The 24,649-nt window shown below is 30.1% G+C and overlaps 1 protein-coding gene across 1 annotated transcript; it reads right to left on the bottom strand.

Moving 5' to 3' along the window:
* Window positions 1-81: 81 nt before the first annotated feature.
* On the bottom strand, window positions 82-22,150 carry LOC119602478 (rhythmically expressed gene 5 protein). Its single transcript, XM_037954023.1, has 3 exons — window positions 21,353-22,150; window positions 1,381-1,570; window positions 82-1,260 (listed from the first exon to the last, which is right to left on the bottom strand). Exons 1-3 carry the CDS (start codon window positions 21,485-21,487, stop codon window positions 635-637), a joined length of 951 nt encoding a protein of 316 aa, XP_037809951.1. The 5' UTR covers window positions 21,488-22,150; the 3' UTR covers window positions 82-634.
* Window positions 22,151-24,649: the final 2,499 nt, after the last annotated feature.

Here is a 24,649-nt window from a genome sequence, read left to right as displayed (position 1 = left end):
TATAGGTCTGCTGGTGGATCTAATGTCTAAAAATGTATCCCTAATTTAAATAAATTAAACAATTGTTTTGTTTTTCAAATGATTTATTTCATTCGTAAAAAATCTTTACAAAACTTAACTAAAATAAACGTATTTCATTGTAAATACAATAATAATAATAATAACTTAAATTAAAGCACACAATAAATAAAATTTAATAATAATTAAATAAGTTTTTTTATAATATGCAAAAATGTTTTTTTATATAAAAAAAATAATTAAATAGAAAAGAAATAAAAAAAATGTATGTAAATAAATCCATGAGATTGCAAAAAAAAATAAAACAGAAAATATGAATATAAATTATAAGTTAAATAAAATACAAAATAAAATAAAATTTTTAAATTAAATATCGTACACAGACAAAATCACAAGCACAGCCAAACAAAAACGCATACAATCTTAAAAAATTAATACACACACAAGCAAACATACAAAAAATAATTTAAAAAACTAAAACTTACAACAACTTTTTTAATAAAGCTAAAAAGAGTAGAAAACAGTTTTTCAATTCAAAATTCACAATTGAAAGAATTTAAAAAATTTAACTAAATTTTTAGTTAAATCTGTTTAGAGAAAATTCAAATTTAAACAATTACACACGAATACCGCCATAATGATAGACTATGGGCTGATGACGGCGACGACGACGTCTGGCATCCTCGTATGGTGGCAGCAATTCCTGCTGTTGTCTGGCTAAATTGGCCAAATATTGTTGTTTCAAAGCATTAATGGTGGCAATTTTACGATGCTTCTGCTGTTGATTGGCATTTGTATTGACTTTAATATCTTCATTACGACCATAAGTCACAGCACTGGTATACGCCTCCAAATCATCATCTTTAGCGGGTGCTCTATGTTGATCTTCTTCGACAGGTGAACCATCAGGCTTAACACGCACCACCGAGGGTCCAGTCAAATAGGTTTTATGGGCATTGACATCGAAAACATCTATCTGGGGATTATGGGCCATACTGGGTTGACCATAGGCTATATCCATATCCATGGCATATTGATGTTTATGTTCACTGCTTTCAAACATGGGATTTTTGGGATAATGATTTGCCGATGTTGTGCTATCGACAAATTTCGTTTTGGTGTTACTGGTATGAGGTTGCTGGTGTGTCATGATGACTATAGAGGTGGCTGGGGGAGTGGGTAAGGGTTTGCGTGTTGTTACCAAAGTCGAACTGGGATGATCTCTCATGATGGAGGTCCAGACTGGAAAATAGAAAACAGTAATTGTTTAAGACTTGAAAAAAAATAAACTTCAAAGATCTATAGACCTTTCCCAAAGAATTAGAAAATTCAGATTTCTATAAATTCATAATCTTAACTTACTTAATTGACTTGCACCCCTTTGATAGGGATCAAAGGCATCCAACTGGGCATCGTTAAAGGTCTGTAATTTTTCATAACCATAACTCAATAGATCACGTTTACATTGATTAACTGGTATGTTAGAGCTGGCCGTGGTTGCCTTACAATGTACACTCACTAATTGGGCAAAGGTAGAGTACAAATAAGACATCTGAAAGTGAAAGAAAAAGAAAATATAGTTTACTAAAAAGTCGATTACAAAATAAATGCTATAATTTGATTAAAACAATGGAGAGAACTATTGTATCGAATTGTGATTCCTGTTATAAAGGTCTTCGAAATACCTTTCATTTGATATAAATATTTTATATATAAAGAACTTAATATGCAAGTTTCATAATCTCATGCATTTACATATGGTCTGAATTTGCGAACTTAGACTGATCTATAGTCATGACTATAGACTGATCTATAGTCAAGACTATAGACTAATCTATAATCAAGACTATATACTGATCCATAGTCAAGACTATAGACTGAAATAAAGTCCAGACTATAGACTGAAATATAGTCAAGACTATAGATTGATCTATAGTCAAGACTATAGACTGATCTATAGTCAAGACTATAAACTGATCTATAGTCAAGACTATAGACTGATTTATAGTCAAGACTATAGACTAATCTATAGTCAAGACTATAGACTGATCTATAGTCAATACTATAGACTGATCTATAGTCAATACTGTAGACTGATCTATAGTTAAAACTATAGTCAAGACTATAGACTAATCTATAATCAAGACTATATACTGATCTATAGTCAAGACTATATACTAAACTATAGCCAAGACTATAGACTGAAATATAGTCAAGACTATAGACTGATCTATAGTCAAGACTATAGACTGATCTATAGTTAAGACTATACACTGATCTATAGTCAAGACTATAGACTGATTTATAGTCAAGACTATATACTAATCTATAGTTAAGACTATATACTAATATATAGTCAAGACTATAGACTGATCTATAGTCAAAACTGTAGACTGATCTATAGTTAAGACTATAGTCCAGACTATAGACTGATCTATAGTCAAGAATATAGACCGATCTATAGTCAAGACTATAGACCGATCTATAATGAAGACTATAGACCGATCTATAGTCAAGACTATAGACCGATCTATAGTCAAGACTTTAGACCGATCTATAGTCAAGACTATAGACCGATCTATAGTCAAGACTATAGACCGATCTATAGTCCAGACTATAAACCGATCTATAGTCCAGACTATAGGCTTATCTATAGTCAAGGCTATAGACTGATATATAGTCAAGACTATAGGCTGATCTATAGTCAAGGCGGTAGGCTGATCTATAGTCAAGACTATAGACTGATCTTTAGTCAAGACTATAGACTGATCTATAGTCCAGACTATGGACTGATTTATAGTCAAGACTATAGGTTGAACTATGATCTATAGTCCAGACTATATACTTATTTATAGTCATGACTATAGACTGATCTATATCTAAGACTCTAGATCGCTCTATAGTCAAGACTATAAACTGACCTATAGTCAAGACTGAAAACTGATCTATAGGTTAAAATAAATACTAATCTATAGTGAAGATTAAATACTGATCAATAGTCAAGACTATAGACTGATCTATCCCTAAGACTGTAGACTGATCTATAGATTAAAATAAATACTAATCTATAGTGAAGATTAAAGACTGATCAAGGCTATAGATTGGAGACTATACATATATTGATCTATAGTCAAGACTATAGACTGATCTATAGTCAAGACTATAGACTGATCTATAGTCAAGACTATAGACTGATCTATAATCAAGACTATAGACTGATCTATAGTCAAGATTATAGATTGAAGACTATAGATTGATCTATAGTCAAGACTATAGACTGATCTATAGTCAAGACTATAGACTGATCTATAGTCAAGAATATAGACTGAACTATAGTCAAGTATATAGACCGATCTATAGTCCAGATCTGTAGTCAAGTAGACTAATCAATAGTCAGGACCATAGACTGATCTACTGTTTAAAGTATAGACTAATCTATAGTGAAGAGTAAAAACAGATCTATAGGCAAGATTATAGATTGGTCTATTGTTAAGACTATAGACTGATCTTTAGTCAAGACTATAGACTGTTCTATAATCAAGAATATAGAATGATCTAAAATCACGACTGTAGACTGATCTGTAGTTCAGGCTATAGATTGATCTATAGTCCAGATTATTGACTATAACAGTCTATATATAGTCTATATATAGACTAATGTATAGTTAAACTGATCTACAATTAAGATATAAGCAAGTCATCATGTTGAAAGGTATAAAAACATGAGGAAAATATTTTTAATTTGTATTGCATCTTTAAACAATATACATAAATATATGAATATTTATGACTTTTTTTGCTGGGAATTGTATTTTTATTGCAAATATTTGTATATTTTTTTAATATTAGGTTAATAAGTTAAAAAGTTATGAGATAAAAGCATTTGTTACAAATTGAATACATATGTATGTATGTTGAAAACATTATGCATTTTCAAACATTTCCCTAAAGCAGGAAGTATTACGATAACTTTTCTCTTAATAAAGGTATTAAACCATTAAAATTTATCACTTGTTGAGAATATTAGTTTTGTGGATTTTGTAAAATCAACTTATAAATGTTTAATTAAATAACATGATTATGAAAAAAATAACTAAATTGTGTTTTTTGTTTTTATCTGAAGATTTAGTTATAAATTTTGTTTATGTATAATTATGTTAATTTTTATTATGTATATATTTTTGTTATTATAAACGTCATAGTTTCAAAATAAGCTAATTTAATATGCCAACTTTATAGGTGGTTTCGGCTTTTTTAGAAAATACCCCCTAATTAAGAAAAAATCCAAAAAATTACGTCTGTTTAGGAAATGTGTCATCATGTTTGTGTTTATTTTGCCAAAAATCTTTAACGTTTTTTTTGAAAAAAACCTACTTTTTATTATTATTACTCTGTTATATGTATTCTTGCATTATTTTAACTACTTTGGGATATTTTGTTTATATTATGATTCTGACGTTTTAGAAATTTTCAACACCGTTTACCTTTAGAGGTTTAGAAATGATTCTTCTCACGCAAAAGTTTATCAGTTCTTTTATTTTAAAATGTTTCTTAAATTATTAAATTTAAATTAACAAAACCAAAAACATTACAAAATTTCCAACAAAATGTGGAAACCCCACCTCTAGCTACATTTTGGAAATGGTGTTAAAACCCACAATCTATGCAAATAACACGCTCGGCTGCTTGCCTGTACAGCATACGAAATTTGTATTGAAAGTCATGATGATGATGATGATGATGATATCGTAGTGAATAAAACTCTAGCTTTTGTAAAAAGAACTCAACATATGAAATGCGTTGATACTTTTGTCTACGTCAAGTCAAACAAATTGGGCTTGGAAAGCTACTGAACCATAAATAGTGCATATTTAGGTGCTACTGCACGTTTTATTGTGTGTTTTTTTCCTACAAATTTATTGCATTAACTTCCATTCATACAAATATACAAGTCAAATATAACGTATTTAAGAATCCATTTATCAATTGTATTTGTACTACTGGAAAGAAAAAATAAGTAAGCTATCTCATAGAATTTGCATGGGCTACGTGTCTGAGGCAACGTTATAATGTTTGTAATTTGAATGTTGTTGAAATGTTGTTCCATAAATTTAATATGCGGATATAACTTCTATAAAAAGGCAAATATTTATATATATTATACTTATTCTTCTTTAGAGAATTTTAATAAATATTTTGGAAATATGTCACGAACATTTCATTTATTTACATACATATATGTGTATAAAAAGGAAATGAAGTAATAAATTGTTCTATTCCTCTCTAGAATAGCTTACAATTTCAGATGACTCAGTTCAAAAATATGGCTCATAATTATTAGAACTTCCCTGCGTAAAAAGTGCAGAATATAAGCTAGACTATAGTTCACACTAAAGACTAGGTTACACTCCAAACTATAGACCAGACTAAAGGCTAGACTATAGTCCAAACTAGGCAAGTCCATAGTACAAACTATAGGCTAGACTATAGTCCAAAATATAGGCTATAATAAAGTCCAAATTATAGGTCAGAATAAAGTTTATAATATAGTCCAGACCATAGGCTAGTATATAGCCTAGTATATATGTAGTACAGACTATAGAATAGACTAGACTACCTATAATCTATACTATATTCCAAACTATAGTCTATTCTATCGGCCAGAATAAAGTCTAGCCTATAGTCCAGACTATAGTCTAAGCTATAGCCTAGTCAATAGGCCAGTTTATAGCCTAGTCAATAGGCCGGACTATAGGCTAGTCTAAAGTCCAGACTATACTATTAAATAGATTAGACTAAACTATACACTAAACTAAATTGGACTAAACTATAGGCCAGACTGGACAATAACCCATACTATAGAAAATATTATAGAATAAAGTTTTTACACCAGACTATAGAGAGGATTTAACTATTGTCCAGACAATTAAATACGTAGATTATATAGACTAATCTACAGTCAATATTATAGACTGATCTATAGTCATGACTATAAAGGCTATAGGCTGATCATGACTATGGAATGATCTTTAGTGAAGACTATAGAATGATCTACAGTCAAGACTACAGAATTATCTATAAACAAGATTACTGAACATATAATGATCTATAGTCAAGACTATAGAACGATCTATAGTCAAGACTATACCCTTACTTTTTTTGCCAAGGCTTATCTATAATCAAGTATATAGACTGATCTCTAGTTAAGGCTGTTATAAACTGATCAAGACTATAGACTGAACTTTAGTTAAGACTATAGAATGATTAATAGTCAAAACTATAGAATGGTCTACAGTCAAAACAATAGAATGATCTATATTCAAGACTATAGATTAGTCTATAGTCAAGACTCTAGATAAGTCTATAGCTAAGACTCTAGATAAGTCTATAGTCAAGACTCTAGATAAGTCTATAGTCAAGACTATAGATTAGTCTATAGTCAAGACTATAGATTAGTCTATAGTCAAGACTATAGATTAGTCTATAGTCAAGACTATAGATTAGTCTATAGTCAAGACTATAGATTAGTCTATAGTCAAGACTATAGATTAGTCTATAGTCAGGACTATAGATTAGTCTATAGTCAAGACTATAGATTAGTCTATTGTCAAGACTATAGATTAGTCTATAGTCAAGACTATAGATTAGTCTATAGTCAAGACTATAGATTAGTCTATAGAATGACTTAAAGTCTAAAGTATACAATGATATATAATCAAGACTTCAGAATTATCTATAGACAAGACTACTGATCATAGAATGATCTATAGTAAAGACTATAGAAAGATCTATAGTCAAGAGTATATAAAGATCTATAGTAAGACTATAAAACGATTTATAGTAATACTATAGTCAAGACTATAGATCGTCAAGACTATAGAACGATCTGTGGTCAAGACTATAGAACGATCTATAGTCAAGACTATATAGCGATCTATAGTCCAGGCTATAGAACGATCCATAGTCAAGATTATAGAACGGTTTATAGTGAAGTCTATTGACTGATTTATAGTCAAGTTTATAGACTGACCAAAACTATAGAATGATCTATAGTCAAGACTAGAATAATTTCAAGTCTAAACTATACAATGATCTATAGACAAGACTACTGATCATATATTGATCTATGGTCAAGTCTAGAGAACGATCTATAGTCAAGTCTATAGAGTGATCTACAGCCAAGACTATAGACTGACCTATAGTCAAATCTATAGACTGATCAAGAATATAGAAAGATCTATAGTCAAGACTGTAGCATGATCTATAGTCAAGACTATAGAATGATCTATAGTCAAGTCTATACAGTGATCTATAGTCAAATCTATAGACTGATCAAGACTGTAGCATGATCTATAGTCAAGAATATAGAACGATCTATAGCCAAGACTATAGACGATCTATAGCCAAGACTATAGAACGATCTATAGTCAAGTCTATAGAGTGATCTATAGTCAAATCTATAGACTAATGATCTATAGTCAAGATTATAGATCATTCTATAGTCAAGATTATAGATCATTCTATAGTCAAGACTATAGAATGATCTATAGTCAAGACTATAGAATGATCTATAGTCAAGACTATAGAATGATCTATAGTCAAGACTATAGAATGATCTATAGTCAAGACTATAGAATGATCTATAGTCAAGACTAGAGAATGATCTATAGTCAAGACTATAGAATAATCTATAGTCAAGACTATGGAATGCCTGATTAAAAATCTATCGCCTTGTCAGCGTACAACCCCTGTATCTTTTAATTTTTCGTTATTTACTTTATAACTTATCGATTACTAAATAGTTGTGGTGCATATTTTTTTAATATTAATAAATTTGTCACGTAGTTAGCACAATCAAACTTTTATTTTTAACTCTTTGTATTTTCAATTATTTTGCACCTTTTTTTTGATTACCGCTTTATTAATTGTATTTTAACGTTTAAAATAATTAAATTTAAAAAAAAATTATTGCATTTTGTTTTTAAAATTTTTACAGTTACTAGAGACCTTGTTATTTTGGACTATAAATTACCCAACCTAGACCAAATTTAAAAAAAGATTTGGGTATTAACATAAACTTTAAATTTTATACTGATGGCACGCGTAAATTTAATAGATTTAGATGTTTATTTGGTTACACCTTAATTGTAAGTGGAAAATTTAAAAAGTTTTTCAAATAGTCTAGTCTATAGTCTTGAATATAGTCCACTTTTTTAACACGTTTTATTTATTTTTTCCCAAAAATTGTCATTGTAAAACTAATTTACATTTTGAGAAATTACACACCTTTAAAATCATTAAATCAAAATTCCCTTTACAATCCTTGACATTATTATTTTTTTTTAAACGAAAAAAAAAAATAAATAATTTTTTATATTCTGGCATAAATAATTTAAAAAGAACACCGATTTTTTTTATAAAGTCAATAAATTTAATTTAATATTTTTTTGTAAAAAGCAATAATAATTAACTTTATGATTCAACAAATCACAAATAAAAAAAGAAAACAGGTATTAATTTTTAAAAAATTCTTACGTATTAAGCGGTGTTTTTGTTGTTTTTTATTAAATTTTTTCTTCTTAAATAATATTTCACTTTAAATATTTTTTTCTTATATGCAAAGTATATGAAAAAATAAATAATAAATAAATAAATTTTAAATAAAATGAAAAGATATAACCATAAAGATTAAGACAGACAAAATTGTGCTTTAGTTAAAGATGGCTCACTCTGACGATCGTCTGAAAGTGTCACTGATTCATCATATTTATTTATGAGTTTTAAACGCTTGAATGATGAAATATATACGTACGTATGTATGTACTATATAGTAGTTGGTTGTCAGATTCAGTTGAAGCACATTTATACATATTTTGTTTAATAATTTATATGGAAATAATTAAATCATTAAATTTGTGTTTTACAGTGGAAATCATAAAAAAGTCGGAAGAATAAAGGAAAATGATACAATTAAAAACTATACTCTTTTTTAAAAATTCTTTAAATAATATCACATGTCTCAACTACTAATTGTAAATCAAGGATTTATTTTCTTGTGATTTTATTTAATTTAGTTTTTCATTATTTTATTTATGCATAACCATGTTTGTTTATATGTTTAAGGTTATTTTGCGAAGAAAAACCTTGATGATTGCAATCCAGTACAAGAATATTAAAAATTTATAATATTAACAGAACCTACAAATTGGCATCATTGTTTTGTACTGTTAATATGTAAATAATAACATTATGAACAGTATTATCATTGAAATATGAGAATGGTATGGCAGTGAAGAAGAATAAATACATTTTCTAGTTTACTTCAGTTTTATTTGTAGTTAAGTTCTAGTTCAGTTCTCGTTCAGTTCTCGTTCAGTTCTCGTTCAGTTCTCGTTCAGTTCTAGTTCAGTTCTAGTTCAGTTCTAGTTCAGTTCTAGTTTAGTTCTAGTTCAGTTCAGTTCTAGTTCAGTTCAAGTTCAGTTCAAGTTCAGTTCTAGTTCAGTTCTAGTTCAGTTCTAGTTCAATTCTAGTTCAATTCTAGTTCAGTTCTAGTTCAGTTCTAGTTCAGTTCTAGTTCAGTTCTAGTTCAGTTCTAATTCAGTTCTAGTTCAGTTCTAGTTCAGTTCTAGTTCAGTTCTAGTTCAGTTCTAGTTCAGTTCTAGTTCAGTTCTAGTTCAGTTCTAGTTCAGTCTAGTCTAGTCTAGTAGTCTAGTCTATAGTCTAGTCTATAGTCTAGTCTATAGTCTAGTCTATAGTCTAGTCTATAGTCTAGTCTATAGTCTAGTCTATAGTCTAGTCTATAGTCTAGTCTATAGTCTAGTCTATAGTCTAGTCTATAGTCTAGTCTATAGTCTAGTCTATAGTCTAGTCTATAGTCTAGTCTATAGTCTAGTCTATAGTCTAGTCTATAGTCTAGTCTATAGTCTAGTCTATAGTCTAGTCTATAGTCTAGTCTATAGTCTAGTCTATAGTCTAGTCTATAGTCTAGTCTATAGTCTAGTCTATAGTCTAGTCTATAGTCTAGTCTATAGTCTAGTCTATAGTCTAGTCTATAGTCTAGTCTATAGTCTAGTCTATAGTCTAGTCTATAGTCTAGTCTATAGTCTAGTCTATAGTCTAGTCTATAGTCTAGTCTATAGTCTAGTCTATAGTCTAGTCTATAGTCTAGTCTATAGTCTAGTCTATAGTCTAGTCTATAGTCTAGTCTATAGTCTAGTCTATAGTCTAGTCTATAGTCTAGTCTATAGTCTAGTCTATAGTCTAGTCTATAGTCTAGTCTATAGTCTAGTCTATAGTCTAGTCTATAGTCTAGTCTATAGTCTAGTCTATAGTCTAGTCTATAGTCTAGTCTATAGTCTAGTCTATAGTTTAGTCTATAGTCTAGTCTATAGTCTCGTCTATAGTCTAGTCTATAGTCTAGTCTATAGTCTAGTCTATAGTCCATTCTATAGTCTAGTCTATAGTCCATTCTATAGTCTAGTCTATAGTCTAGTCTATAGTCCATTCTATAGTCTAGTCTATAGTCTAGTCTATAGTCCATTCTATAGTCTAGTCTATAGTCTAGTCCATAGTATATATTCTAGCCTATAGTCTAGTATATATTTTGGTCTATATTCTAGTTTTTAGTCTAGTCGCAAGGATCAGGGTGTTTCTTATGTTTGCGAAAAAACTTTTAAAACCAAAATATTATTGATAAATCTCTATGGCCAAACTCTTAAACCCAAAGAAAAATTATTCAACTGCGGTGTCATATCAGGTTTTAAAATTTTAAATGTAACCGTTAATGATTATGTTAACCAATATTTATTTATTTTTATTTACGTAAGACAGGTTATATGTACATTATTATTTTATTTTTTTCATAAAAAACGTCTTTGTCATTTTTATTTAAGAGAGTGTCAGTCTACGATATTGTGGGTCAATAGCGCTGTTATATATATATTTTTTTTCATATTTAGTTTCTGTTTTGTTATTTTATTTAACGGCTAAATGCTTGGTAATGTCTTTTGTTTAATTATATATTTTTTTGTATGATTTTTAAAAACTTTCCCATGTGTTAATTTGATAGTGGCTAGTGTAAACTTGAGTCTGCTTAAACGGCCTTAAATTAAAGTAATCTATAGAGAAAATAATAGTATAAATATGTTATTTTGAAAACTTTTTAAGGTCGTTTAACGCGAGCTTAGTGTAACGACTGATGATTTAGGTAAAATAAAGTAATAACAGGTTATTGACCGGTAGTTTAGTTTTACAACACTAAATCTCTTGAGCTTTTAATATAAATTTTATAATAATATGTTAATAACAGTACATTTTTATAATTTTAAACACAAAATATCTTTGAAACTTTGTTGATTTTTTAAGAAAAAAATCCAAAATGTCTGCCAAACATCAAAATTTTTAAAATGATTTTTGAATTTTGAAAACTCTCTTAGAAATCCTCAATTTTTGTTTCTAAATAACTTTTTTAAACTCTTTGCAAAACCCCACCTGTTGCGAAGCATCTTCTTAAAGTAATAGCCCCCTGAGGCAAGTACTCTAAGCCTTAGAGATATTTCAATTTTACACAAAACACTACTATTTAATCAATTGTTATGCTCTGTTGATTTTATCGCTATTTTTTGCATTTTGTAGATTGTTTTTACGTTTAAATATTTGTTTGGTGTTCGTTCGTTGTTTTAAATCTGTAAATAAAGTACAGATTTATTTGCTACAGTTTGTTAAATACAAATTATCGCGTTTTGCTTTATAATTTTTTTTTATCTGACTTTGTTTAATTTCCTTTTAGAGATAGATACTCTAGTACTTGGAAATTAATACAAAGAGTGGCAAAAAATAGGCCGCAAGTTGTTAAGAATTATATGAATTTTTCGCAACACCCACTACTTATATGAATGAAACAGATAACATACATACATAAATAGGAAGTTGGTCAAAACTCTTTAGCGAATTTTTCAATGAATTTTCATTAAATAGTTTACTTCAGATCTTCTTCTATTATATTTCAGTTTTAGTTCAGTACTAGTTCAGTTCTAGTTCAGTTCTAGTTCAGTTCTAGTTCAATTCAGTTCTAGTTCAGTTCTAATTCAGTTCTAGTTCAGTTCTAGTTCAGTTCTAGTTCAGTTCTAGTTCAGTTCTAGTTCAGTTCTAGTTCAGTTCTAGTTCAGTTCTAGTTCAGTTCTAGTTCAGTTCTAGTTCAGTTCTAGTTCAGTTTCTAGTTCAGTTCTAGTTCAGTTCTAGTTCTAGTTCAGTTCTAGTTCAGTTCTAGTTCTAGTTCAGTTCTAGTTCAGTTCTAGTTCAGTTCTAGTTCAGTTCTAGTTCAGTTCTAGTTCAGTTCTAATTCAGTTCTAGTTCAGTTCTAGTTCAGTTCTAGTTCTAGTTCAGTTCTAGTTCTAGTTCAGTTCTAGTTCTAGTTCAGTTCTAGTTCGTTCTAGTTCAGTTCTAGTTCAGTTCTAGTTCAGTTTCTAGTTCAGTTCTAGTTCAGTTCTAGTTCAGTTCTAGTTCAGTTCTAGTCCAGTTCTAGTTCAGTTCTAGTTCAGTTCTAGTTCAGTTCTAGTTCAGTTCTAGTTCAGTTCTAGTTCAGTTCTAGTTCAGTTCTAGTTCAGTTCTAGTTCAGTTCTAGTTCAGTTCTAGTTCAGTTTCTAGTTCAGTTCTAGTTTCAGTTCTAGTTCAGTTCTAGTTCAGTTTCTAGTTCAGTTCTAGTTCTAGTTCAGTTCTAGTTCAGTTCTAGTTCTAGTTCAGTTCTAGTCTAGTTCAGTTCTAGTTCAGTTCTAGTTCAGTTCTAGTTCAGTTCTAGTTCAGTTCAGTTCTAGTTCAGTTCTAGTTCATTCTAGTTCAGTTCTAGTTCAGTTCTAGTTCAGTTCTAGTTCAGTTCTAGTTCAGTTCTAGTTCAGTTCTAGTTCAGTTCTAGTTCAGTTCTAGTTCAGTTCTAGTTCAGTTCTAGTTCAGTTCTAGTTCAGTTCTAGTTCAGTTCTAGTTCAGTTCTAGTTCAGTTCTAGTTCAGTTCTAGTTCAGTTCTAGTTCAGTTCTAGTTCAGTTCTAGTTCAGTTCTAGTTCAGTTCTAGTTCAGTTCTAGTTCAGTTCTAGTTCAGTTCTAGTTCAGTTCTAGTTCAGTTCTAGTTCAGTTCAGTTCTAGTTCAGTTCTAGTTCTAGTTCAGTTCTAGTTCAGTTCTAGTTCAGTTCTAGTTCAGTTCTAATTCAGTTCTAGTTCAGTTCTAGTTCAGTTCTAATTCAGTTCTAGTTCAGTTCTAATTCAGTTCTAGTTCAGTTCTAGTTCAGTTCTAGTTCTAGTTCAGTTCAGTTCTTCTAGTTCAGTTCTAGTTCAGTTCTAGTTCAGTTCTAGTTCAGTTCTAGTTCAGTTCTAGTTCAGTTCTAGTTCAGTTCTAGTTCAGTTCTAGTTCAGTTCTAGTCCAGTTCTAGTTCAGTTCTAGTTCAGTTCTAGTTCAGTTCTAGTTCAGTTCTAGTTCAGTTCTAGTTCAGTTCTAGTTCAGTTCTAGTTCAGTTCTAGTTCAGTTCTAGTTCAGTTCTAGTTCAGTTCTAATTCAGTTCTAGTTCAGTTCTAGTTCAGTTCTAGTTCAGTTCTAGTTCAGTTCTAGTTCAGTTCTAGTTCAGTTCTAATTCAGTTCTAGTTCAGTTCTAGTTCAGTTCTAGTTCAGTTCTAGTTCAGTTCTAGTTCAGTTCTAGTTCAGTTGCAGTTCAGTTCTAGTTCAGTTCTAGTTCAGTTCTAGTTCAGTTCTAGTTCAGTTCTAGTTCAGTTCTAGTTCAGTTCTAGTTCAGTTCTAGTTCAGTTCTAGTTCAGTTCTAGTTCAGTTCTAGTTCAGTTCTAGTTCAGTTCTAGTTCAGTTCTAGTTCAGTTCTAGTTCAGTTCTAGTTCAGTTCTAGTTCAGTTCTAGTTCAGTTCTAGTTCAGTTCTAGTTCAGTTCTAGTTCAGTTCTAATTCAGTTCTAGTTCAGTTCTAGTTCAGTTCTAGTTCAGTTCTAGTTCAGTTCTAGTTCAGTTGCAGTTCAGTTCTAGTTCAGTTCTAGTTCAGTTCTAGTTCAGTTCTAGTTCAGTTCTAGTTCAGTTCTAGTTCAGTTCTAGTTCAGTTCTAGTTCAGTTCTAGTTCAGTTCTAGTTCAGTTCTAGTTCAGTTCTAGTTCAGTTCTAGTTCAGTTCTACTTCAGTGATTCTCTATGAATCGAGAGACTCTCCCTTATAAGAAAATTCTTTGTAAATCGTAAATTATTTCGATAATTCCCTTCAAGTTGTGAATTTATTTAAATCGAAATTTTATCTCAAAATTTATTCAGTGTTTTTTATTTTCTTTTTAACATTTCTAAAAAACACGACTGTTTTCCTAGCACCAGCTGTATAAAATATCTTAGCTCGCACAAATAGTGCAGAATTTCATTATACATTATTTCCGTTATATTTACAAAATAAAAAACAGCTACATCAGCCATTAAACATTACACAAATTGTTTTATCATGAAACAAACAATTTTTTTTAATCTCCCTCACTGACAGTCCCCGCTAAATGAAAATCATCATTTTATGCAAATTTTGAAAACTAACTAACTTAAATAATGTTTTTTAATTTTCGAATTACAACTCTGTATTTACATCCGCAAAATGTTTGCAAAAAATTAAATAATTAGTATTCAATAGTGATTAAACAAAAAAAAACTTAAAGAAAATGTTTAATTAAACTTTATTAAAATTTCTATTTTTATCAATGTTTATAATAAAAAATTTTATTATTAAATTAATTGTTATTTTATTTTTTCATTCAATGACACCATCTCTCCCCTTCATATGTGTGTTTGAGTGTTTTAAAAAAACTCGTTAAAATTATTTATAAAAAAAAATTATAGAAATTGCATAAAAAGTAAAATTTCTGGATTTTAAATTATTCTATTGTTTTATTTTAACACAATAAACTCGTGTATTAATAAATATTGCAAATTGTCAATGAAACAAAATTTATTTTTTAAGATCATGAAAAAATGGGGTTTGCTTTCTAAATTTTAAAAATTTGTTTATATAAGAAACAATTGCGTGACGGTTCCTGTATTTGTCGCAATTACAGGTTTTTTGTGTATATACTCTGGATTTTAGTTAGACTTAAAGAAAAATATGAAAAATATTCAATAATTCGAAGTACAGTCAAACTTTCACAATAAATTCATTATTGTAAAAGTTTAAACTAGAACTGAACTAGAACTAAACTAGAACTGAACTGGAACTGAAAAAGAACTGAACTAGAACTGAACTAGAACAGAACTAGAACTGAACTGAAACTGAACTAGAACTGAACTAAAACAAAACTAAAACAGAACTAGAACTGAACTAAATGGAACTAGAACTGAACTAGAACTGTACTAGAACTGAACTAGAACTGAACTAGAAACTGAACTAGAACTGAACTAGAACTGAACTAGAACTGAACTAGAACTGAAACTAAACTGAACTAGAACTGAACTAAAACTGAACTAGAACTGAACTAGAACTGAACTAGAAACTGAACTAGAACTGAACTAGAACTGAACTAGAACTGAACTAGAACTGAACTAGAACTGAACGAGGAACTGAACTAGAACTGAACTAGAACTGAACTAGAACTGAACTAGAACTGAACTAGAAACTGAAACTAGAACTGAACTAGAACTGAACGTAGAACTGAACTAGAACTGAACTAGAACTGAACTAGAACTGAACTAGACTGAACTAGAACTGAACTAGAACGGAACTAGAACTGAACTAGAACTAACTAGAAACGAACTAGAACTGAACTAGAACTGGAACTAACTAGAACTGAACTAGAACTGAACTAGAACTGAACTAGAACTGAACTAGAACTGAACTAGAACTGAACTAGAACTGAACTAGAACTGAACTAGAACTGAACTAGAACTAGAACTGAACGAACTAGAACTGAACTAGAACTGAACTAGAACTGAACTAGAACTGAACTAGAACTGAACTAGAACTGAACTAGAACTGAACTAGAACTGAACTAGAACTGAACTAGAACTGAACTAGAAGTGAACTGAACTGAACTAGAACTGAACTAGAACTGAACTAGAACTGAACTAGAACTGAACTAGAACTGAACTAGAACTGAACTAGAACTGAACTAGAACTGAACTAGAACTGAACTAGAACTGAACTAGAACTGAACTAGAACTGAACTAGAACTGAACTAGAACTGAACTAGAACTGAACTAGAACTGAACTAGAACTGAACTAGAACTGAACTAGAACTGAACTAGAACTGAACTAGAACTGAACTAGAACTGAACTAGAACTGAACTAGAACTGAACTAGAACTGAACTAGAACTGAACTAGAACTGAACTAGAACTGAACTAGAACTGAACTAGAACTGAACTAGAACTGAACTAGAACTGAACTAGAACTGAACTAGAACTGACTAGAACTGAACTAGAATGAACTAGACTGAACTAGAACTGAACTGAAAACTAAACTAAAACAGGAACTAGAAACTGAAACTAGAACTGAACTAGAACTGAACTAGAACTGAACTAGAACTGAACTAGAACTGAACTAGAACTGAACTAGCTAGAACTGAACTAGAACTGAACTAGAACTGAACTAGAACTGAACTAGAACTGAACTAGAAACGAACTAGAACTGAACTAGAACTGAACTAGAACTGAACTAGAACTGAACTAGAACTGAACTAGAACGAACTAGAACTGAACTAGAACTTAACTAGAACTGAACTAGAAACTGAACTAGAATTGAACTAGAACTGAACTAGAACTGAACTAGAACTGAACTAGACTGACTAGAACTAGATCTGAACTAAAACTGAACTAGAACTGAACTAGAACTGAACTAGAACTGAACTAGAACTGAACTAGAACTGAACTAGAACTGACTAGAACTGAACTAGAACTGAATAGAACTGAACTAGAACTGAACTAGAACTGAACTAGAACTGAACTAGAACTGAACTAGAACTGAACTAGAACTGAACTAGACTGAACTAGAACTGAACTAGAACTGAACTAGAACTGAACTAGAACTGAACTAGAACTGAACTAGAACTGAACTAGAACTGAACTAGAACTGAACTAGAACTGAACTATAACTGAACTAGAACTGAACTAGAACTGAACTAGAACTGAACTAGAACTGAAATAGACCTAAACTAGAACTGAACTACAACTGAACTAGAACTGTACTAAAAATTAACTAGTTTTTTGATAAATCATAATTTTATCAAAACAAATTTTATTTATTTAATTTTTAACGAAAAATTATTAGAAGATTATTTGCACGATGTAGCACAGCCGAACTTTTACTAAATTGGGCAAGATATTCGAAAAATGTTTTTCAAATATGTTTTTAAAACTGCATGTATGTTTTGTAGTTTTCTTTTAAGAAATATCTATTAAAATTTATAGAAATCTATGATTTCAAAATCATGATGAAATGTTTTTATTGCTTAAACCTTGACATTCATTGTATTAAAAAATAATTCCAATTTTTATATGGATTCTCCTAAAAAATATCAAACAAAATTAAGTAATACAAAAAATAACTTAAATGTTTTAATTAAATAAAATAATTGTTGATTGTTGTTCAACAAAACAAAACTAGCTGAAATAATGACTAAGTGTTATTTGAAAAAATTCAATACTAATGAATTTGAAACGTAATAGGCGCCAGTGGCCTTTATTAATTAATTTAAAAAACCTTTCTTTACGTAAATAAAAAATTAGCATATTTTCAAAATAAATGTTCTTATGAATATTTAAAAATTAAATTTTAAAAAAAAAAATATTTCTATAAATTTAAATGTTTAAAAATTCTCAAAATTTATAATTTATTTAAAGAATTTTAAAAAATTGAAATTTAAAATTTTTTTCTTTGATGAGTTAAAAACCACAATCATATTTGTTTTGTTGCTATTGTGATATTTGTTTTTTCAATATTCTTTAAAATTTAAAAGCCTTCATTTTGGTTAGAGAGTTAAGTTATGATAGAGTTAAGGTTATTTAACAAAAAGTGGGGATCTATAAATATTAGTAGTGTTTATTTAAGATGAAGGTGATTTTTGTTTTAATTTTTTTTATTATTATTTTCATAATATATTGTTATAGTTTTAAATTTGAATTCTTCTAGGATTTTGTGAAAAAAACAACATGCCAAAACGTGATTGTGCTTGAACAGCAAAAAAAACAAAAAAAGAAAAAACAAACTGTAAAAACTTGTTAGACGTTTATAAATAATGTTTTATGTGTTTTTTTTGTGATTTTATTATTTTTATTAATTCACTCATTATTACCGGCTTATCAAGTATTAGTTTTAAACTGATTTTGCATTTTATTTATTCATAGATTTTTTTTTAACGATTCTCAGCATTCGATTGCTCAGCATTATGTTGCAAATTTGTGATTATTTTGTAGTTGTTATTGTTTTTATTTATAGAGAATTATGTTAAAACATAGAATATATTGTTAATATTCTTTATTGAGTCTTTTTTTTTAAAGGTCAATCAATCCGACTTACTTTTTATGTTGTTGTCACATCAATTTATGTTTTAAATTTATAAAGAATTTTAAATTAATATTTTGATTTGAATGTAGAATTTTAATTCTAGAATCTTGTAGTTTGAAGTAGGGATTCATTATTGAAATAAATCCTTTAATATGGGTCCATTCAGTGCTAGTTAGTTCTAGTTCAGTTCTAGTTTACTTCCAGTTTAGTTCTAGTTCAGTTCTAGTTCAGTTCTAGTTCAGTTCTAGTTCAGTTCTAGTTCAGTTCTAGTTCAGTTCTAGTTCAGTTCTAGTTCAGTTCTAGTCAGTTCAGTTCTAGTTCAGTTCTAGTTCAGTTCTAGTTCAGTTCTAGTTCAGTTCTAGTTCAGTTCTAGTTCAGTTCTAGTTCAGTTCTAGTTCAGTTCTAGTTCAGTTCTAGTTCAGTTCTAGTTCAGTTCTAGTTCAGTTCTAGTTCAGTTCTAGTTCAGTTCTAGTTCAGTTCTAGTTCAGTTCTAGTTCAGTTCTAGTTCAGTTCTAGTTCAGTTCTAGTTCAGTTCTAGTTCAGTTCTAGTTCAGTTCTAGTTCAGTTCTAGTTCAGTTCTAGTTCAGTTCTAGTTCAGTTCTAGTTCAGTTCTAGTTCAGTTCTAGTTCAGTTCTAGTTCAGTTCTAGTTCAGTTCTAGTTCAGTTCTAGTTCAGTTCTAATTCAGTTCTAGTTCAGTTCTAGTTCAGTTCTAGTTCAGTTCTAGTTCAGTTCTAGTTCAGTTCAAGTTCAGTTCTAGTTCAGTTCTAGTTCAGTTCTAGTTCAGTTCTAGTTCAGTTCAAGTGCAGTTCAGTTCTAGTTCAGTTCTAGTTCAGTTCTAGTTCAGTTCTAGTTCAGTTCTAGTTCAGTTCTAGTTCAGTTCTAGTTCAGTTCTAGTTCAGTTCTAGTTCAGTTCTAGTTCAGTTCTAGTTCAGTTCTAGTTTCAGTTCTAGTTCAGTTCTAGTTCAGTTCTAGTTCAGTTCTAGTTCAGTTCTAGTTCAGTTCTAGTTCAGTTCTAGTCAGTTCTAGTTCAGTTCTAGTTTCAGTTCTAGTTCAGTTCTAGTTCAGTTCTAGTTCAGTTCTAGTTCAGTTCTAGTTCAGTTCTAGTTCAGTTCTAGATCAGTTTCTAGTTCAGTTCTAGTTCAGTTCTAGATCAGTTCTAGTTCAGTTCTAGTTCAGTTCTAGTTCAGTTCTAGTTCAGTTCTAGTTCAGTTCTAGTTCAGTTCTAGTTCAGTTCTAGTTCAGTTCTAGTTCAGTTCTAGTTCAGTTCTAGTTCAGTTCTAGTTCAGTTCTAGTTCAGTTCTAGTTCAGTTCTAGTTCAGTTCTAGTTCAGTTCTAGTTCAGTTCTAGTTCAGTTCTAGTTCAGTCTAGTTCAGTTCTAGTTCAGTTCTAGTTCAGTTCTAGTTCTAGTTCTAGTTCTAGTTCAGTTCTAGTTCAGTTCTAGTTCTAGTTCTAGTTCAGTTCTAGTTCAGTTCTAGTTCAGTTCTAGTTCAGTTCTAGTTCAGTTCTAGTTCAGTTCTAGTTCAGTTCTAGTTCAGTTCTAGTTCAGTTCTAGTTCAGTTCTAGTTCAGTTCTAGTTCAGTTCTAGTTCAGTTCTAGTTCAGTTCTAGTTCAGTTCTAGTTCAGTTCTAGTTCAGTTCTAGTTCAGTTCTAGTTCAGTTCTAGTTCAGTTCTAGTCAGTTCTAGTTCAGTTCTAGCTCAGTTCTAGTTCAGTTCTAGTTCAGTTCTAGTTCAGTTCTAGTTCAGTTCTAGTTCTAGTTCAGTTCTAGTTCAGTTCTAGTTCAGTTCTAGTTCAGTTCTAGTTCAGTTCTAGTTCAGTTCTAGTTCAGTTCTAGTTCAGTTCTAGTTCAGTTCTAGTTCAGTTCTAGTTCAGTTTCTAGTTCTAGTTCAGTTCTAGTTCAGTTCTAGTTCAGTTCTAGTTCAGTTCTAGTTCAGTTCTAGTTCAGTTCTAGTTCAGTTCTAGTTCAGTTCTAGTTCAGTTCTAGTTCAGTTCTAGTTCAGTTCTAGTTCAGTTCTAGTTCAGTTCTAGTTCAGTTCTAGTTCAGTTCTAGTTCAGTTCTAGTTCAGTTCTAGTTCAGTTCTAGTTCAGTTCTAGTTCAGTTCTAGTTCAGTTCTAGTTCAGTTCTAGTTCAGTTCTAGTTCAGTTCTAGTTCAGTTCTAGTTCAGTTCTAGTTCAGTTCTAGTTCAGTGCTAGTTCAGTCTAGCTAATAAAAAGGATTCGTAAATGATCCAAACTTAAGATAAAAAATGATATTTTTATAATAAAAAAACACAATCACAACTGATTGCAAGTATGACACAAAAGTGATCAGATCATAAAAGAGTATCTAAAAGTATGAATTATATCTTAAATAAGTATGAAGTGTTATAAAAGACTCGATTATGTGATAATGAATTTCATAAAATAGCGAGTGGTGTTATGTGTAAAAATAACAAAATTATATATAAACTTCTTTTGGAAATTTTGCAATTTTATAAAAGTTCAAAAACCTGACTTTAATCCAGGAACATTTTACCTTCAGTGGGGCCCAAATATGTAATTTACATTAAAATTTCAAAAAAGCACTAAAAAGATGCATAACATACATATACATACATATGTAAGTATGTAAAAAACGGTTGGTGACTAAATAATAACTGGAATTTATTTTTCTTTTTTGAGATTTTGTTTATGTAAAAAACAAGTTTAAAAACAAACAAAATATTTTCAAGATGATTACAAATAATATTAACACAACCCAACCGGTAAGAAAAAAGACCTAACATATTGAACAGTTTTGTAAAAGATCGCCACCAAATACATATACATATGTATGTTTGTTTGTACTCACCTTTTCATTACGTGTTAAAAATTCCCAAATTGGTATGGAAGAGGCGTTCGTAGACTGCAGATTGGAGTGGATACTTAGAAACAAACCAAATGCCAGTAAAACTTTCGCTACATTAAATTGCAGAAGACGAGCCATAGTGTTAAACTTAAACTTTTTTTCTTGAGTTTTGTTTATTTTTTAAATTTTTTATTATTTTGATGTTGTTGTTGTTGGTATTTTTTTACGTACAAATAAAAGATGCTTTTTGTTGATATTTCGAACAACAATTAACTTTCTTTTTTGTGTTTTTTGTTTTTTCTTCAAAAATATATAAAGATAAAAATATATAAACAATTTTAATTGTTTCTTTCTTATGAAAAAATAAAAGATTTGTATCAAGATTTTTTGTTTTAGTTATTGTAGTTTAATCTTTTAATTAAAATTAAATAGTTTCCGTTAGTTAAATAAACTTTGTTTAATTATTAAAATTTTGTAATGCGTGATTATTTCTAGATTTTATTATTGTTTTCTTTATCGTTTAAAGTTGTTGGTTGCACTTCGATAATTTCGCTTTAAAATCAAACTTCAAAATTGTTTTGTTAACAATCACCTCTATTTAGTCACGATTAAATTGTTTTCACTTCACTACAAATATTGCAATAAACCGCTTTTAAAAACAAATTTGTTTAATTTTTAATTTATATATTTTATTAAATTTACTTTTAAATTTTGTTTAATTTTTATAATATTTTTCTGTTTACTCTGCTGTCAAGCTTAAATGAAGAAGACTCAATTCATTATGAATCTTCGCGTTATTTTAAACTTTTATTTATAGTCTTGACTCTTGACTATAGTATTCCTCACACACAAACAATATACTATACGATCCTCTTTTGTTCCCCCTTATAAACAACACACTTGTTTTTAGTGTTGAGTTTTTTTTTTTTAGTTAGAGGCCTGTTTTTAAGCCGATCTTCTGTACTCGCCACTATGAAGATGGCTCACTTTAACAACACATTCCCCGAGCACGTAAACTCTTTCTCAATTGTGGTTTCTCTTATTGTTACTGGCTTAGTGAAACACATCGTTAGCGACAAGCGTTTTTTGTCAATGTTGTAGATCTAAATATAAACCAAACAATAATCCGATCGATTGACTAGACTATGAACTAGACTAGACAATAGACTGAATTCCAATTCAGACCGTAGACTAGCCTTAGTGCATACTGTAGACTAGACTATAGACTAGACTATAGAGTAGACTATACACTAGACTATAGACTAGACTATACACTAGACTATAGACTAGACTATAGACTAGACTATAGACTAGACTATAGACTAGACTATAGACTAGACTATAGACTAGACTATAGACTAGACTATAGACTAGACTATAGACTAGACTATAGACTAACTATAGACTAGACTAGACTATAGACTAGACTATAGACTAGACTATAGGACTAGACTATAGACTAGACTATAGACTAGACTATAGACTAGACTATAGACTAGACTATGACTAGACTATAGACTAGACTATAGACTAGACTATAGACTAGACTATAGACTAGACTATAGACTAGACTATAGACTAGACTATAGACTAGACTATAGACTAGACTATAGACTAGACTATAGACTAGACTATAGACTAGACTATAGACTAGACTATAGACTAGAACTATAGACTAGACTATAGACTAGACTATAGACTAGACTATAGACTAGACTATAGACTAGACTATAGACTACTATAGACTAGACTAGACTAGACTATAGACTAGAACTATAGACTAGACTATAGACCTAGACTATAGACTATTAGACTAGACTATAGACTAGACTATAGACTAGACTATAGACTTAGACTATAGACTAGACTATAGACTAGACTATAGACTAGACTATAGACTAGACTATAGACTAGACTATAGACTAGACTATAGACTAGACTATAGACTAGACTATAGACTAGACTATAGACTAGGACATATAGACTAGACTATAGACTAGACTATAGACTAGACTATAGACTAGACTATAGACTAGACTATAGACTAGACTATAGACTAGACTATAGACTAGACTATAGACTAGACTATAGACTAGACTATAGACTAGACTATAGACTAGACTATAGACTAGACTATAAACTAGACTATAGACTAGACTATAGACTAGACTATAGACTAGACTATAGACTAGACTATAGACTAGACTATAGACTAGACTATAGACTAGACTATAGACTAGACTATAGACTAGACTATAGACTAGACTATAGACTAGACTATAGACTAGACTATAGACTAGACTATAGACTAGACTATAGACTAGACTATAGACTAGACTATAGACTAGACTATAGACTAGACTATAGACTAGACTATAGACTAGACTAGACTAGACTATAGACTAGACTATAGACTAGACTATAGACTAGACTATAGACTAGACTATAGACTAGACTATAGACTAGACTATAGACTAGACTATAGACTAGACTATAGACTAGACTATAGACTAGACTATAGACTAGACTATAGACTAGACTATAGACTAGACTATAGACTAGACTATAGACTAGACTATAGACTAGACTATAGACTAGACTATAGACTATACTATAGACTAGACTATAGACTAGACTATAGACTAGACTATAGACTATACTATAGACTAGACTATAGACTAGACTATAGACTAGACTATAGACTAGACTATAGACTAGACTATAGACTAGACTATAGACTAGAGTATAGACTAGACTATAGACTAGACTATAGACTAGACTATAGACTAGACTATAGACTAGACTATAGACTAGACTATAGACTAGACTATAGACTAGACTATAGACTAGACTATAGACTAGACTATAGACTAGACTATAGACTAGACTATAGACTAGACTATAGACTAGACTATAGACTAGACTATAGACTAGACTATAGACTAGACTATAGACTAGACTATAGACTAGACTATAGACTAGACTATAGACTAGACTATAGACTAGACTATAGACTAGACTATAGACTAGACTATAGACTAGACTATAGACTAGACTATAGACTAGACTATAGACTAGACTATAGACTAGACTATAGACTAGACTATAGACTAGACTATAGACATGACTATAATAGTCGAGGCTATAGTCCAGACTATAGACAAGACTTTAGTCCAGACTATAGACATGTCTATAGTCCAGACTTTAGTCAAGACTATAGTCCAGACTATAGACAAGACTATAGACCAGACTATAGACAAGGCTATAGACAAGACTAGACTGCTCTATAGTCTAGAGTAT

Source organism: Lucilia sericata, unplaced genomic scaffold, assembly GCF_015586225.1.
Source record: "Lucilia sericata isolate MDLA Ls3-8-SP2 unplaced genomic scaffold, ASM1558622v1 Contig000234F_arrow, whole genome shotgun sequence".
Classification (NCBI taxonomy): domain Eukaryota; kingdom Metazoa; phylum Arthropoda; class Insecta; order Diptera; family Calliphoridae; genus Lucilia; species Lucilia sericata.
This window is presented reverse-complemented; position numbering and strand designations above follow the sequence as displayed.

Excerpts from the sequence above, each read along its gene's own strand:
- LOC119602478 (XM_037954023.1), bottom strand. The coding sequence starts at position 21,487 with ATGGCTCGTCTTCTGCAATTTAATGTAGCGAAAGTTTTACTGGCATTT. Across the intron at positions 1,571-21,352 it reads TTTTAACACGTAATGAAAAG|ATGTCTTATTTGTACTCTAC; the intron begins GTGAGTACAAAC and ends TTTCACTTTCAG. Across the intron at positions 1,261-1,380 it reads AAGGGGTGCAAGTCAATTAA|TCTGGACCTCCATCATGAGA; the intron begins GTAAGTTAAGAT and ends TCTATTTTCCAG.